The sequence below is a fragment of the Nymphalis io genome, chromosome 17 (assembly GCF_905147045.1).
Source record: "Nymphalis io chromosome 17, ilAglIoxx1.1, whole genome shotgun sequence".
NCBI lineage: Eukaryota > Metazoa > Arthropoda > Insecta > Lepidoptera > Nymphalidae > Nymphalis > Nymphalis io.
In genome coordinates, this window is record NC_065904.1 from 6,597,974 (window position 1) to 6,611,612 (window position 13,639).

At 30.3% G+C, this 13,639-nt stretch overlaps 3 protein-coding genes across 5 annotated transcripts; 1 reads left to right on the forward strand and 2 right to left on the reverse strand.

The window, feature by feature from the left end:
• Positions 1-2,602: 2,602 nt before the first annotated feature.
• On the forward strand, positions 2,603-3,735 carry LOC126774918 (allergen Tha p 1-like). The gene is made up of 2 exons (XM_050496577.1): positions 2,603-2,629; positions 3,275-3,735. The coding sequence occupies exon 2, from the start codon at positions 3,282-3,284 to the stop codon at positions 3,669-3,671; it is 390 nt and encodes a 129-aa protein (XP_050352534.1). The 5' UTR covers positions 2,603-2,629; positions 3,275-3,281; the 3' UTR covers positions 3,672-3,735.
• Positions 3,736-4,104: 369 nt separating this feature from the next.
• On the reverse strand, positions 4,105-7,432 carry LOC126774896 (allergen Tha p 1-like). 2 transcript variants are annotated; one of them, XM_050496550.1, is made up of 3 exons: positions 7,415-7,432; positions 4,642-4,825; positions 4,105-4,314 (listed from the first exon to the last, which is right to left on the reverse strand). In XM_050496550.1, the coding sequence occupies exons 2-3, from the start codon at positions 4,817-4,819 to the stop codon at positions 4,127-4,129; spliced, it is 366 nt and encodes a 121-aa protein (XP_050352507.1). In that variant the 5' UTR covers positions 4,820-4,825; positions 7,415-7,432; the 3' UTR covers positions 4,105-4,126. The 2 variants fall into 2 exon arrangements, with proteins under 2 accessions (XP_050352507.1, XP_050352506.1); XM_050496549.1 differs by lacking the exon at positions 7,415-7,432 and adding an exon at positions 7,161-7,341.
• Positions 7,433-7,612: 180 nt separating this feature from the next.
• On the reverse strand, positions 7,613-13,635 carry LOC126774871 (allergen Tha p 1-like). 2 transcript variants are annotated; one of them, XR_007669842.1, is made up of 4 exons: positions 13,281-13,635; positions 12,529-12,730; positions 10,621-11,490; positions 7,613-7,814 (listed from the first exon to the last, which is right to left on the reverse strand). XR_007669842.1 is itself a non-coding variant. In XM_050496516.1 (2 exons), exons 1-2 carry the CDS (start codon positions 10,799-10,801, stop codon positions 7,633-7,635), a joined length of 363 nt encoding a protein of 120 aa, XP_050352473.1. In that variant the 5' UTR covers positions 10,802-10,863; the 3' UTR covers positions 7,613-7,632. The 2 variants fall into 2 exon arrangements, 1 of the variants encoding a protein (XP_050352473.1); XM_050496516.1 differs by lacking the exons at positions 12,529-12,730; positions 13,281-13,635 and having other exon boundaries at positions 10,621-10,863.
• Between the last annotated feature and the right edge of the window lie 4 nt (positions 13,636-13,639).

The following is a 13,639-nucleotide window of genomic DNA, read 5'->3' on the forward strand; positions in this document are numbered from 1 at the left end:
TGTACCAAATTTGGTTGGCCCCAATCTCTCAGGCTTTGGTAAAAAAACACATGTTATTTCAGACTTCAGTTTATACTGAACGACGTGTTCCCGACAAATATTTGCGCGGCTGGTATATAAGGCGTCTACAGTGCTGTCGTCTGCAAATATTGAATGTTGCTAATTTGCACATGTCATTAAAATGCAGAAGAAGCAGAGTAGATGATAACAAGCATCCTTATGGAACACTAGAATTGACGAATTTTAAGTCATGAACCGTCGACAACGACCTTGATGTCTGGCCTGGTAAAACTAGTGTTGCAGTTGCATTATTTCCTGGGAAGCCCATAGAAAAAAGCTTCGTAACAAGCGCTTTATGCCATAACCAAACAAAGGCTTTTTCTATGTCCAGACTAACTGCAAATTTTGTTGTAGTTGAGTCCAAGAGGCCCCCTCACTTCAGCCCACACACTTCAGCCCATTGGTCAGATAAACTAGAAGATCACTGGTGGAAGCATTACGTTTAATTCTATACTGTAACATGGCGATTCAAAAGTGCACTTATAAGCCTATTTGAATGAAGACTTATTTCATTTCATTTGCATCATATTTACTATATTAGACTACGTATTTGACTTCCAAAGAAACATCAATTTTAATGGATGGATTTAAGGTTTTTTTCAACTTACACCATTGGCGATACGGGGTTGTTAACAAATAATCTCCAAGATTAACAATAAACTTCAGATTAACATTGAAATGCATTATTTATCGATACAAGCTCTTATAACAACACTATCGGTAATCAACGTAACAAGGCCGTATTACGAACATTCTGAATTATGTTTATATTAAACGAATACCTATAACCAGACTGTAAAAATTAAATGTTTGATCCTTAAACTAAAAACTTATAAATACGACAAATTTTACTACTAAGGTAAACTTACATTAAAATAATCATCACGAAAACATCTACTTGTTTTTTTTTTGATAATATATATGAAAAGTATTTTTTCTGAGTTATATTTGTTGAATTAGTGTGCTATGGTACTGTATAACAAATATATAAAAGTTTTTTTTTTATATTAACCGATATATAAATAAAATCAAGAATAACGCGAAAATACTGGCGAAATTGTATTGGACGAGCGAGCGACGTTGGGCGATGTGATGTCATGCGACGATCGGTTGTTCCAGAAAATAATTTAAGAACTCGTAATTTGAAAAAAGTTGAAAAAATGATTTTTTTTACCATTAATAGAAAAAAAATTTGAATTATAAATTTTAAGTTTGTGTTAAGATGTATTTGATCCCAAGCAAAGAGTCACTTAACTATTACTTTTAATCCAAATTGAAATTGACTTTTCCGTCAGCTTTTTTTGCATGATTGAGTAACAAATATCCCATTAGTTTGACTTTTTCAAAAAGCGCAAAAACAATGAAACATTTCATCGTTTTAAAAGAATATTTAATAAAATAATAAATTTGGAGTTAAAATATTTGTTGTACTTCGCTCCACTTGAGGTAGGTCGTTAATAATTTTTTTAACTGAATCAATGAATAATAATTAGTGATAAAAGAAATATTCATTATATAAAGATGATTCATTAGGAATGGTCAACAAGTTTCCTAGGTCGCGACCGTACCATCATTATAATTATTCTATTGCAAAACAATCTGCGTGTTTATAAGGATTATCATTAATATTCAAAGAATAATAAAGCAATAGATGTTGGATTTAATAATATCTCGATATACTACTGGTTTAATCTTATACACTCTTTGTCAATCGTGATTCATACACCAATAAGTAAAAACAATTTAAAAATATTTTTTTATAGAATGAAACAAGACTAATTTGATCAAAAACCTTTAGCTTTAGTTAAAAAATAACTTTAGCCGGTTTTCTTAGATCTGAAGTGCTTCGTACGTAATTATTTTACAATTATGTGATCTCAGTAGGTCAAAATAGACATATAGACAATGGTAGGCTTGCAATAATTCAAAATTAAAAAAAAACACAGTGTTATCATTAAATAGATTAAATAAAATTGTAAATGTAATTATCTACAAAAATATATCCTATACTTTATTTATTAAGAAACGCGTACTACCTAATCTTAATGAAAGATAATTTGTGCTTAATTATGTTTATATTTCATCTCGTATTAGGTAATAAAAATTCAGAAATAAACTCTATATTGAAGGAATTTCTTCCATATATGCAGCAAATCGCAGGAATAGCATGATGAAATACATTCGAACCTTTCTCCTTAATGAGAAGCCAAAACTTATTAATATTACTAAAGATAATGATAATTTATATTTCGGATTATCAAATGTCAAATTTAAAATTTTCTATTCACTTTGTATGACTAAAATGAACACGAGAGAATTATTAGCTGGCTGTCGTAGACTTACACCATTTTTTACTTGTGATTGATGGCCTGTAGATTTTCTTCTGCGGGAAGCTATTGTCTTTAATTAATAACCAATGATTCACAGAACCCTTCAATTGTTAAAGCGTCAATAACGCAACGTTTAATAATACTTGAATCTGAATGGTATAAATATCCTTACCTAGGCGTTAGATCTTCACAGTTGAATAGGATTCGATCAGTGAATCAACAAAAGGATCGAATTTAAGGTAGAAATGTTTATCAGTATTTTTTTATTAAAGATTTTTAAACAATCGTAGAAGAAAATTTTCGATAATTGCTTTTATTCCCGAAAGTAATATTAAATTTACTACATCTAGTTGTTTGTTTCAATTAATGATTTATTTCATCATTAATAGACTTCATTTCTCATTTTAATTTATTTTCACATTTTTTATTAAACATATTTTCATGTAACTCTCTAATTTTATTATCAGGAAATCTGCAACGGAAAGCAAGCTTCCGAAATATATCTTTAAACTTTTAAATATAATAACAATAGTGTTATAGATTACAAATGTGACAAATATTAGTGTTCCATAAATTGTAAAAGTGTCATTCGGCTACTACTATAGTACTTTACCCCGGAAAACAATAGCGCCATTATTCTTCTAACAATAAAACAATAGGCAATCATAGTAATTAAATTATTAGTACTAAGCTCTTTATAGTTAACATACTCGTATCATGAGCTGTTGTATACATTGGTTAGATATACGATGGAAAATTTAATTTGATTGCTTATTCAAACTATTCTATAACTCATTCTATGTGCATAAATTTAAAATTTTACGCGAACTAACTAACTAACTTAATGGTTCTGTGATTAAATACATATCTGTTATTTGTTTCAGGTTAAATATGAAGGTTTTTATTCTTATCGCTTTGACCTCTTGCGTGGCAGTAGCTTGGAGTAAGCCACAGGGAACTTACACTGACAAATGGGACCACATCAATATCGATGAAATTTTAGAATCCCAGCGTCTCTTGAAAGGTTACGTTGACTGCTTAGTTGATAAAGGTCGTTGCACATCTGATGCTAAAGCCCTTAAAGAAACTCTCCCGGATGCATTGGAACATGATTGTAAGAAATGTACCGAAAATCAAAAGAGCGGTGCCGACAAAGTTATTAAGCATCTGGTAAACAAACGGCCTGATTTATGGAAGGAACTAGCAGCCAAATATGATCCCAAGGACATCTATCAACAAAAATACAAGGACAAAATTGACTCAGTAAAGCAGGTCGCTTAATGCTTTTCGGCTGCTAGAACTATTTTGAAAAATGAAAAATATAAAATTCGTAAATTTATTTAATTTCCTAGATATCGTGTGTTTTGTAAAAAATATAAAATTTCTCAGCATATTCTCACAAATAAGTAATTACTCTATAATGTAAAATGTAACTACTGTCAATGTCAATAAATTTATATCAAAATTAAACTCTTTATCACTTTAATTTCAGTTTATTTTTATGCTTAACTACATACATCTTTCTCCTTCCCGCCCTTATCGCACTACGTGGGGTCGGCACAATATGTTTTTTCCTTCCACTTCTCTGTCACTCTTCATCTCAGCACTTACCCCGTTCATACACATATCATTTCTTACGCAATCCATCCACATTTTCTTGGATTAACTAAATATACATATAAACTGAAAGTTGACATTTAAATAAAAGAGAAGATTACTTTCCATAATAAATCACTTTAATCATTTCCTTCTATAAATGTTTTGAAATTCTCTCTATAACTCTTATTTTTGTCATACTTTTCAACAAGTTGCTCCCAAGCATCAGGATGGTAATCCATTATAGCCCTTATCACTGTTCGAATCAAACTTTTTTGTTTTTGAGTACATTTGGCACACGTAGTTTGAACAGCTTCTGGTATTGCCTCTGTAAAAACAAGTACATAGTTATGACATGAAAATTGTTATTTATAACTTTATCGATTTATTACATTTCAATACGGTCACGAGCAGTCATGATAGATTATTTTAACAAACATATGCTTATTATATATGCTAATATTACATAGCTAGAGCACAATTTTTTTGTTAGTATCCTAGTAACAGAGGAACTACTATTTACTCTCTTCTCTATTCGTAGCTAATTTTATATATTATATTATATATTACATAAAAAGAAAATTATAAAAAAGAAGCCAAAACACAATAAATAAAAAACATTTGTTACCATTTATATTTAAATTCAATTGCTTACTTTTAAAATCTTTTGCTTCTGGTGTGCAAGGTCCTTGATCGAGAAAGCACTTGGTGTAGCTTAAGAGAACCCTGTCGTTCTCTAATAGTGGTTGGATATCAAAATCATCATATCTCGAACTATAGAAATCCGCTAAGACCAATGTAAAGAGTGGGGCGAAATTAATTAGTCTTAGCATTATTCTCTAGAATAATAAAATTATATGAAATTATTATTCAACTTGTACTAAACTGATATAAGTAACGTTTAAGTTATTTCATTGGTTTTGTTACATTTTTTTTCGTTTAAATTTTGTATTGTAGAGTAGTTTTTAAAAAAAGTAAAATTTTATCAGTGTTAATTTTACAGAGTAGGTCTTTAAAATAATAATCTATTTGAATTACATATCAATAATGACTTGAAATTTATACTACTCTTCTGCCAATTCATAATCAGAAGCACATACAAATTTAAAATTAGTTGTGGAAATTGTAACAATTTAAAATACTTCGCTATTAATATTAATGCGTACATAAAAACAAAAAGTTCTGAAAAAAAAATACCTGAATTACACGTTATGGCTTGAAATATTAGAATGACTAAAGAAAACATTGCGATCCCTCAAGTATTTATAAAGATGAAAGGACTATTATTAGATAAGTATACGTTACATTCAACCAACAATCTTTGAAATCATGCAAGCGTTTAGAGGTTACATAACATACAAAAACAAATTACATAAACCGCGTATGTAAATAATGTGGTAGGTTGGAACTTTTGACTTATAAAGAGGAATATGTAATCATTTTCATATGGCTTTTGTGAAGTTATGTTCCTATGCCTTTCATCCTATTGTGATTAAGGTTATTAACATAGTAAGTAACTACTGTGAATAACCTACTGCTAGGCCTAGACCTTTGAGGAAGTTTAGAAGCTTATTCAATCAACAATAATTTATCCAAATCGGTCTATCCTTTTCAAGAAATCGATGAACAAATAAAAAACTTATGCATGGAACTTACTGAGCTTCCTTCTCTTAAAATTGGTTAAATAGTCTGTTTATTATATTCAAGGTGTATACATTTCGTGTACATCGTTTCACTTATTAATACGGGTAAATAAATACGTTATACGTTGTCTTTGAAATACATAAAAAGTATTAATACATTTGAGTAAAAAGATAAACATTTGTTTCACTAAAAAGTTGTCAAAAATATGTCAACTTAATTTTTATTAAATATTTCTTAGCATGATATTTTTATTTATATTTTAGTATTTTTGAGACTTTATCGATATGCCAATAGACTGCCGCAAGTCTACTTCCGGGGGAAAGGGTAATGTGGGTATGTACATTGAAAGAGATCGTAATATTTGTGCTGCTGGAATACCGACAGCTCAACCAAACGACTTCGTCGCAGATTCTTTACAACACTATTTGTTGAAAGATGAGGCTGACGCTCTTATAAGCGATGCTATTATTCCACCAAAGAAATCAAGACCAGCACCGCGATTACGACACCCAATACCACTTGATAAGCGTTTTGCTGGACCATTTGGACAAGTTGCGGAACTGATAAATCCACCAATTAAAACAAAATTTCAAACTTTAGTAGATGATTTTATAGATACTCCATATTCTTCGTATTGGAAAAAACCTCTTGGACAAGTAAGTGATCCAGTGCCAATGTTACCAGAAGGATTTGATGTATTGAATACAACGTTTGGTAAGAAAACTGAATTTCACGGCCATTTGTATGATATTATTATGCCTAAAGAGACTGTACAATGTGATAGTATTCATCAGGAATCAAAGGAATGTGGTGTTCAAGCGACACGTAATTATTGTGTTCCTGCATTTAACCCAGATTTGACATTTGGTTATAGAACATTTGTTGATAAACGTGGCACGTACGCAAAGTGTTGCGTTACCGATACCAGAATCTTGTTCGGAAATAGCGGGAAAACGATTGTAAATACATTACAATCAAATTTACAAGACAAGACTCAACCGAGAATCGGTACGGTATTGGCTCCTAACGACAATATTAGCAATTTACCAAATGGTCATACGTTCGGAAAACTAAAGCCTCCAGATAACCTTCCTGAATGTTTAACATTTTGCGAAATGAATCCGGATGTCCATTTTTATCGAAAATGCTTAGGGCATCTTAATTCTCTCCGAAAATATTTATCCAAGCGTTTTCTCCCAACATTTTTTCGGGGTTTTTATTTAAATCTTAAATATTTTGACACTGAAAAATATGATTGGCTTGATAAGGATGTTGTGTATAATGCATGTGCGTTCAGATTAATTAGATTTGATACATCTTTAATTGAACCTTTGCTTTTTGTGTGGAAGGCATTTGATGGCACTAAGATCAAATATAAGACATTTGTTCATGTGCTTAATTATAAACAACCTTTACCAGACATTCCAAAAATGTCAGACATACCATTAAATTGTCTTGATTTTAACACTACATATACTGATATGGTTAAATCTAAGCATGAGAAAGATGATAAACCAATGGCAGGTTTACCATCAGGGCGTTATTTAGATTTGGATTATCCAATAACACCAGAAAATTGTTGTAGAGCTGATCGAACATGCCTGCCTCATGAAACAGATATGAAAGCTTGTCTAAGCCCAAGTATTTTAACTTTATTTCATGTTAATCATAGAGATATGTATGCGAAACGTGAGCCCAATGTTATAAGAAAAGTTTTCGAAGCTGCTGGTGAATCTTTAACAGAAGAAAAATTCAATGCGGTTTGGGAAGAGGCTAAAACTTACCACTCCAAGGGATGGGTTTGTTATGAAACATTTCGGCGAGCATTAAAAAACTATTCCCTAAGTAATAATAACTCGAATTAAAACAAACACGATTAAATATGAATAAGAAAATTATATTTATTGAAATACATATTCACATTAAAATACTTTTGGACAAAAAGTGTAAAATTGTGTAAAAATATTAATGATTTTTATTAATTTTTGTTCGTGTTTTAATTTTACGATTTAAGAAATTCTGCGAATGCTTCCTTAAGTTTTCCATCTGGATCGTAATGAGCTACAAGCTCCTTCCAGATTTCAGGATGTTTGGTTTTTAATTCATTAACTAACTGCTTGCCCATTTTCTTCTGCTTATCGGTACATTTTGCACAACGTGTTTCCAAAGCTTCAGGTAGTTTATCTGAGGAGAAGAAAACATAAAATTATTGTTATTATAATGTTTTAAAATAAACAATTTGAGAACCACCGAAATTCCATGTCTTTATTTATGTTCATCACGTGCTTGGCGGTGCAGTAAAACATCGTGATCTACATATTTTAGATGAAGATCTGTGAGGTTTCAGCCCAGTAGTGGGATATTTACACTAGTTATTTTACTTACTAGAACATATATAATATTTGCTGGTGGCTTACAATGGTGGCTTGGTGGTAATACAATTTCTTTTCAATAAGTAACATAAACATAGGAATATATCTGCATGTGTCTAGCTACTGCATATTAAATATTTAATAATAAGTAATTTAATGACTTATAATTAACTTAGTACGCTTATATATGATTCAGAAAAGTATAATGCTATATGTAGGGAAGCGGATCGTCGTTGGCAAATTAATTTATGATTAATAAACTAACTTATTATATATAATTATGAATTGAATTTCTGTTTTTCAAATAGTTCATGTAAGAGATTTTTTATACACCTAAATGTACCTATCACCAGTACTTGATTAGATACAATATCTATAAAACACCGCATAAAAGTATTTTTATTATTCAAACGTTTCAGAACAGTAGGTTTAAATAATCAAAATGTTTGATGATTATTTTTGTATTTGTGCTGACGTAGATGTATATGACATTAATATCAGTGCCATTAATACCAATTATAATCAGTAATTTTCTTTTGTCGATGTAAAGCGACAATTCAATTACATCTTAAACATGACACAATTACAATTAACTGATTCTGAATGTAACATGTACAACTCGATTTAAATATATTTTAGACACTCGTTTTTCTTAAACTTATACGTAGCGTAGTAATTCTTAGTCTTTTAAAATTATTGTAATTATGATTTGTTTCATAAGAAATTCAAAATGATTTGAATACAACAGATCTCATAATTATATAACTGTTACAAAAATAAAAATAAATATATATTAGATTAGATCATATTTAAAAAAAATGTATAAATGTCAAAAATAGGTTACAATAATTCTGACATATAGATTAATTGTGGTAATTATATTGTAAATCACGAAATAAAAACAATAGCAAAAGCGCTGGAGCAAAATGGCTACAGCAGTCACAGGTAAAAGTAGTGGTGGTAAAGGTAACTTAGGAATGTTTATTGAACGCGATGGAAGGATTCGCGCCGCAGGTTTACTAGCACCAATGGAGCAACGTGTCAAAGACAATCTAAAGTGTTATACTTTACAAGATAAGGTTGACGCCCTTATAGGAGATGCTATAAAACCTTTACCTACAACTGTGCATAAATCACTAATAACGAGGCACAAAGTACAAGATATGAGAAATGCTGGTATTTTTAGCGAAGGAGCAAAACTTATCAATCCACCAGTTAAAACGAAATTTCAAACTTTGGAAGAGGATTTCAAAAACTCAAATTACAATTCATATTGGAATAAACAGGTTGGTAAGCCACCAGATCAAGTACCTATGCTCCCTCAAGGATTTAAGATATATGAGACAACTCTTGGAAAAAAAAAACAGTTTTCAAACACTTTATATGAAGTTATTGCGCCCGTAGAAGCAGTACCGGATAGTATACCGGCTTCTAAAAAACCTGGTTATCAAACTACCCGTAACTATCGCTCGTTCAATCCTAATGCTATTTTTGGGAAAAAATCTGTTTCTGATATTTCAGTAAAACACTGTCTAACTTATAATAAACTGATCTTAGGAACTGGTTTAAAAGTACCTATGAGCGAAAAACAAGCTTACTTTCAAGACACTACCATTTCTAAACTTGGAGTTGCACTAACTCCAAATAAAAATATGAATAGCGTACCAGAGGGATTTGCTTTTGGGAAAATTGAATCTTATTATAATGATCTACCTGAATTTTTAAGAATTTGTGAAATTAATTCTCATAAAGAATTGTTAATTAAGTGTCTAGGATACTTAAATAGTTTACGCAATATTCTATCTAAGCGTTTTGATGGTTCATTTTTTAAAACTTTTTACCTTAATTTGAAGTACTTAGATGAATCCAAAAATGGTTGGTTGGAAAAACAAGTAATCTATGATCAATGTAAAGTAAGATACATAAGATTTAACCCTTCTTTGATTGAACCACTTTTGCAAATTTGGAATGCATTTGATGGATCTCGAATTGATTACAAACTTTTTATTCGTATAATTGACTATAGGGAGCCTTCTCCTGAACTCCCTAAGATACATGATTCATTGGAAAGGTATGTTGAGTTTACCACAACTTATAGTGAACTAGGAAATAATAACTTAATAACAGATCAACAATACAGAGCTGGAGTTCCATCAGGAAGATACTTGGACAAGGATTACCCTATGACACCTAGTGGTTTTTGTAAAGCTGATAGATTTTATCTTCCAGAAGAGACGGATATGAGGGCTTGTTTAATCCCAAGTATTTTTACATTATTAGGAATTAGTCATCGTGACATGTATGCTAAACGGGATGCCGCTACGATAAGAAAAATATTTAAAAATGCGGGGGAAAGAATTGAAGATGACAAATTTAACGAAATCTGGAAAATGGCACAAAAATGCCATTCTCAAGAATGGGTTTGTCTGGAAACCTTTCGTCGATCTGTAATTGAATATGAAAAAAAACACCAGGAAAATAAAATAACTTATTCTTAAGTTTAATTGATAAAAATACATTTTCTTTTATAATATAGTTTAGTACTGTAAAAAAACTTAAAGATATTATATATATATATATATATATATTAGTAATTAGTATGTTGTATATATTCTTACCTTTAAGTTTTTTGACTTCCGGAGTACATGGTCCTTTATTTATTAGACACTTAGAATATGAAATTATAAGTCTGTCATTTCCCAATACTTCAGAGAGGTCAATTTCATCATTAGAAGAGTCATATTTATCTTCAGCTATGACATAGGCCGTAAAGCATAAGAGTAAAATGATTAACTTCATATTTGATAAAGATAACACTGTTCCTTACGCATGCGTTAGAATCAATACGATTAGAAATAGATCGATCCTGCTTATATATTACTGCAATTTATAGTAATTCTCGGAAAGGCAAGCAGAATGCATATATGTGTTAATTATTGGTCCAGCCAATATGTCCTTGTCACTGTGGCATAATATAACAACAATAAAATTACTATTCAAGATTATATTGAACAATTATCCTTAAGCTCTAGGAATATTACAATTGTTTTTACTTAATATAATACTTTATCATTGGATCAAAACCTAATACTTAATAAATATGATCAAAGCGTTAAATATAATTAACTTTTTTTTATTACAGTTATTGAGTGTGTAATTTCATAGTAATTAGGTATAATTGTTTGTATAAAAGGCGCTCTCTGACCTGGTTTATAACGTTATATGTACAGATGACGCTTTTGACTTTAAATGCAATTATTTGATATTTCTATTCACTAACAATACTTAGTTTACTTAATCCTAATTTCCCGTTACTAAGAAACCATAAAGTGCCTCCCGATTTGCTTGCGTCGGATCATATTTGTCGAGAAGTTCAAGAAACCGGGGTTCGCTCTTGGCTCTTATACCGAGGAGTAGCTTGCGAACCACAGTCTTTTGTTGGGGAGAACAACGCCCGCATGCTGTTGTCAATGTTTCTGGTAATACCCCTGAAAATATAAATAGTGAAGTTCGTAAAAACTAATAGGAATAAACTTAACTAAGTTAAACATAATATGTATAAGGCGGTATGATAAAATCATTGAATGGTTTAAACAAAAAGACAGACTTAATAATTGTACAATTTTTTTTGTAAGACAGAAGCGAGAACTAACAAAGGATTTTGCAAATCACGTCCTTTTAATATTTAACATCATCCTATCGACCAAACAATTTTTCGTGTCTTTCAGCACAGAAATACATCATATACTTATTTAGAATTAGATATACGCGTCTCGGTGAAAACATTTAAAAACTATATTTTTTCCTACGCCTACTAAAAAAAAAATAATGCTTTTTTTAGTTTTCACCGAAACACGTGTATCTAATAGGTGCACATACTATAATAATAATTATTCAACAGAAAACCAAAAAATAACCTAACCTGTTCAAATTATTATGCTAATTTAAATTAAAATTGTACCTTTTTTTCTATTGGGATATACATATAATATTGTTTTTATATTTTGAACTTTATTAATTTAAATAAACATATATGCTTTACACATTTACATTTAAAAGATAGTAAATACAATATTATGTTATATTTAAGTACGTAATATTTTTATCAAGGTAGGTAAAGACTATAAACTAATTTCAACTTTACTCTCTACTATGTATTTAACCCGTATTATGTACGTGTATATACATATTTATTTGATTACAACTTATTATTTACTGAAATTACTGAAATCTTTAAATGATTCTATCATAAAATTTTGCATATAGACAAATACCTGACCGAAGATGTTGGTGGACACTGTATTTTATAATAAAGCCAATCTAATAAGTTTTATTACGTCCTTAAAACTATAGTTTTTAATCTTAACAGAGATGAATTAAATTTTTGGTTTATAACATATATTTTGTACAACTAAAAGAAACTGAATATTTTTTAAACGCCAACAATGTTAGATGTAAAACGCAGACATCTAGCCGACAAATAAGGAAAACTACACATGTATACCTACGGCGGAAATGATACTAACGTTTGAAGTTCTTGCCATCCTTGGTACAAGGACCTTTTTCCATGACGCACTTGTAATAAGCGAGCAGGATTCTCTCGTTCTGTATAATGGAGTCAGCATTAAAGTTGTCATAACGATTCACAAATTGTTGGTATTGCTGTGCCGTGCAGGATGCCACCACCGTTAGCGCACATAAACATAGTAGCCAGTACTTCATGTTATCCTGGTATAAGAAAGAGTTAATTATTTACCAATTTATTCAAAATAAAATTTACTTTAACTAACTAAATAAAAACTTATTTTAACTTTTTTTTAAATGAATTAATAAAATTATTTCAACAAAATATTCCCAATCAAATAATATAATAAAGTTTTAAGCACTATCAATTGTTCATAATATTAAGAAAAGAAAAATTTAAATAAAATGTTTAATAAAAATAAAGAAGTTTTCAATAATATAATCAACGATAATTTTATGTAAGATATTTTATATAAAAAAACATGAAACATCTAGAAACAATTAAAATTGTTAAAGAAATACCAAGGTGTATAAATACACAACAATTATAAAAACTTGAAATAACTACATCATACACATCACGTTACAATTACATAAACAACGGTACCTATGTGATAAAAAACACAAAACAGTTTTACATGAAATGTTTTAAGTACAAAGAACATTACAATATTGACCTGGTTAATGTTCTGCGCTTTCGAATTGGCGAAATACTTTCTAAGTAAAAATAGTCAAATCAAATGCGAGTACTTACTATTTGATGAAAGTAAGAAAGTTGGGAAGTCCTTCGGTTGCGGCGGCCAGAGTCGGTGTGGCTCGTGATGAGTGGGGTGCTAACATTTCTCCAAACCAGTCCCAGGCCGAGGAAGAGGTCGATGTAACGGAACGCATACAAAATATACCTTGCCCGGAATCGAAGAAAGTAACAAGCGGAAGGGCAAAACATTAAATTGAATCTACAAAAAGTAGTATTCGTTTCGTCTGCGACTAGTTTGTCCTTGAATTTTATTGCGTTATTATATCTAATTTCATACGTTGGCTTGTAAAACATTGCAATTTTTACATAGTTCCACCTAAACGATTGAGTGGATATTTTGCACATAGCTTTGGTGC

Bases quoted from the DNA above. Each gene is read 5' to 3' on its own strand.
- LOC126774896 (XM_050496549.1), bottom strand. From the start codon at position 7,229: ATGTTCGATCAGCTCTACAACAATTTTCTGGTGTTATTGGATAATCCA. The intron at 4,826-7,160 runs GTAAACCTGCCA...TTATTATTCTAG, and splicing joins ATCTAAATAACGCCCTGATG to AGAATAATGCTAAGACTAAT. The intron at 4,315-4,641 runs GTAAGCAATTGA...TTGTTTTTACAG, and splicing joins AGAAGCAAAAGATTTTAAAA to AGGCAATACCAGAAGCTGTT.
- LOC126774918 (XM_050496577.1), top strand. From the start codon at position 3,282: ATGAAGGTTTTTATTCTTATCGCTTTGACCTCTTGCGTGGCAGTAGCT.
- LOC126774871 (XM_050496516.1), bottom strand. From the start codon at position 10,801: ATGAAGTTAATCATTTTACTCTTATGCTTTACGGCCTATGTCATAGCT. The intron at 7,815-10,620 runs GTAAGAATATAT...TCTTCTCCTCAG, and splicing joins GGAAGTCAAAAAACTTAAAG to ATAAACTACCTGAAGCTTTG.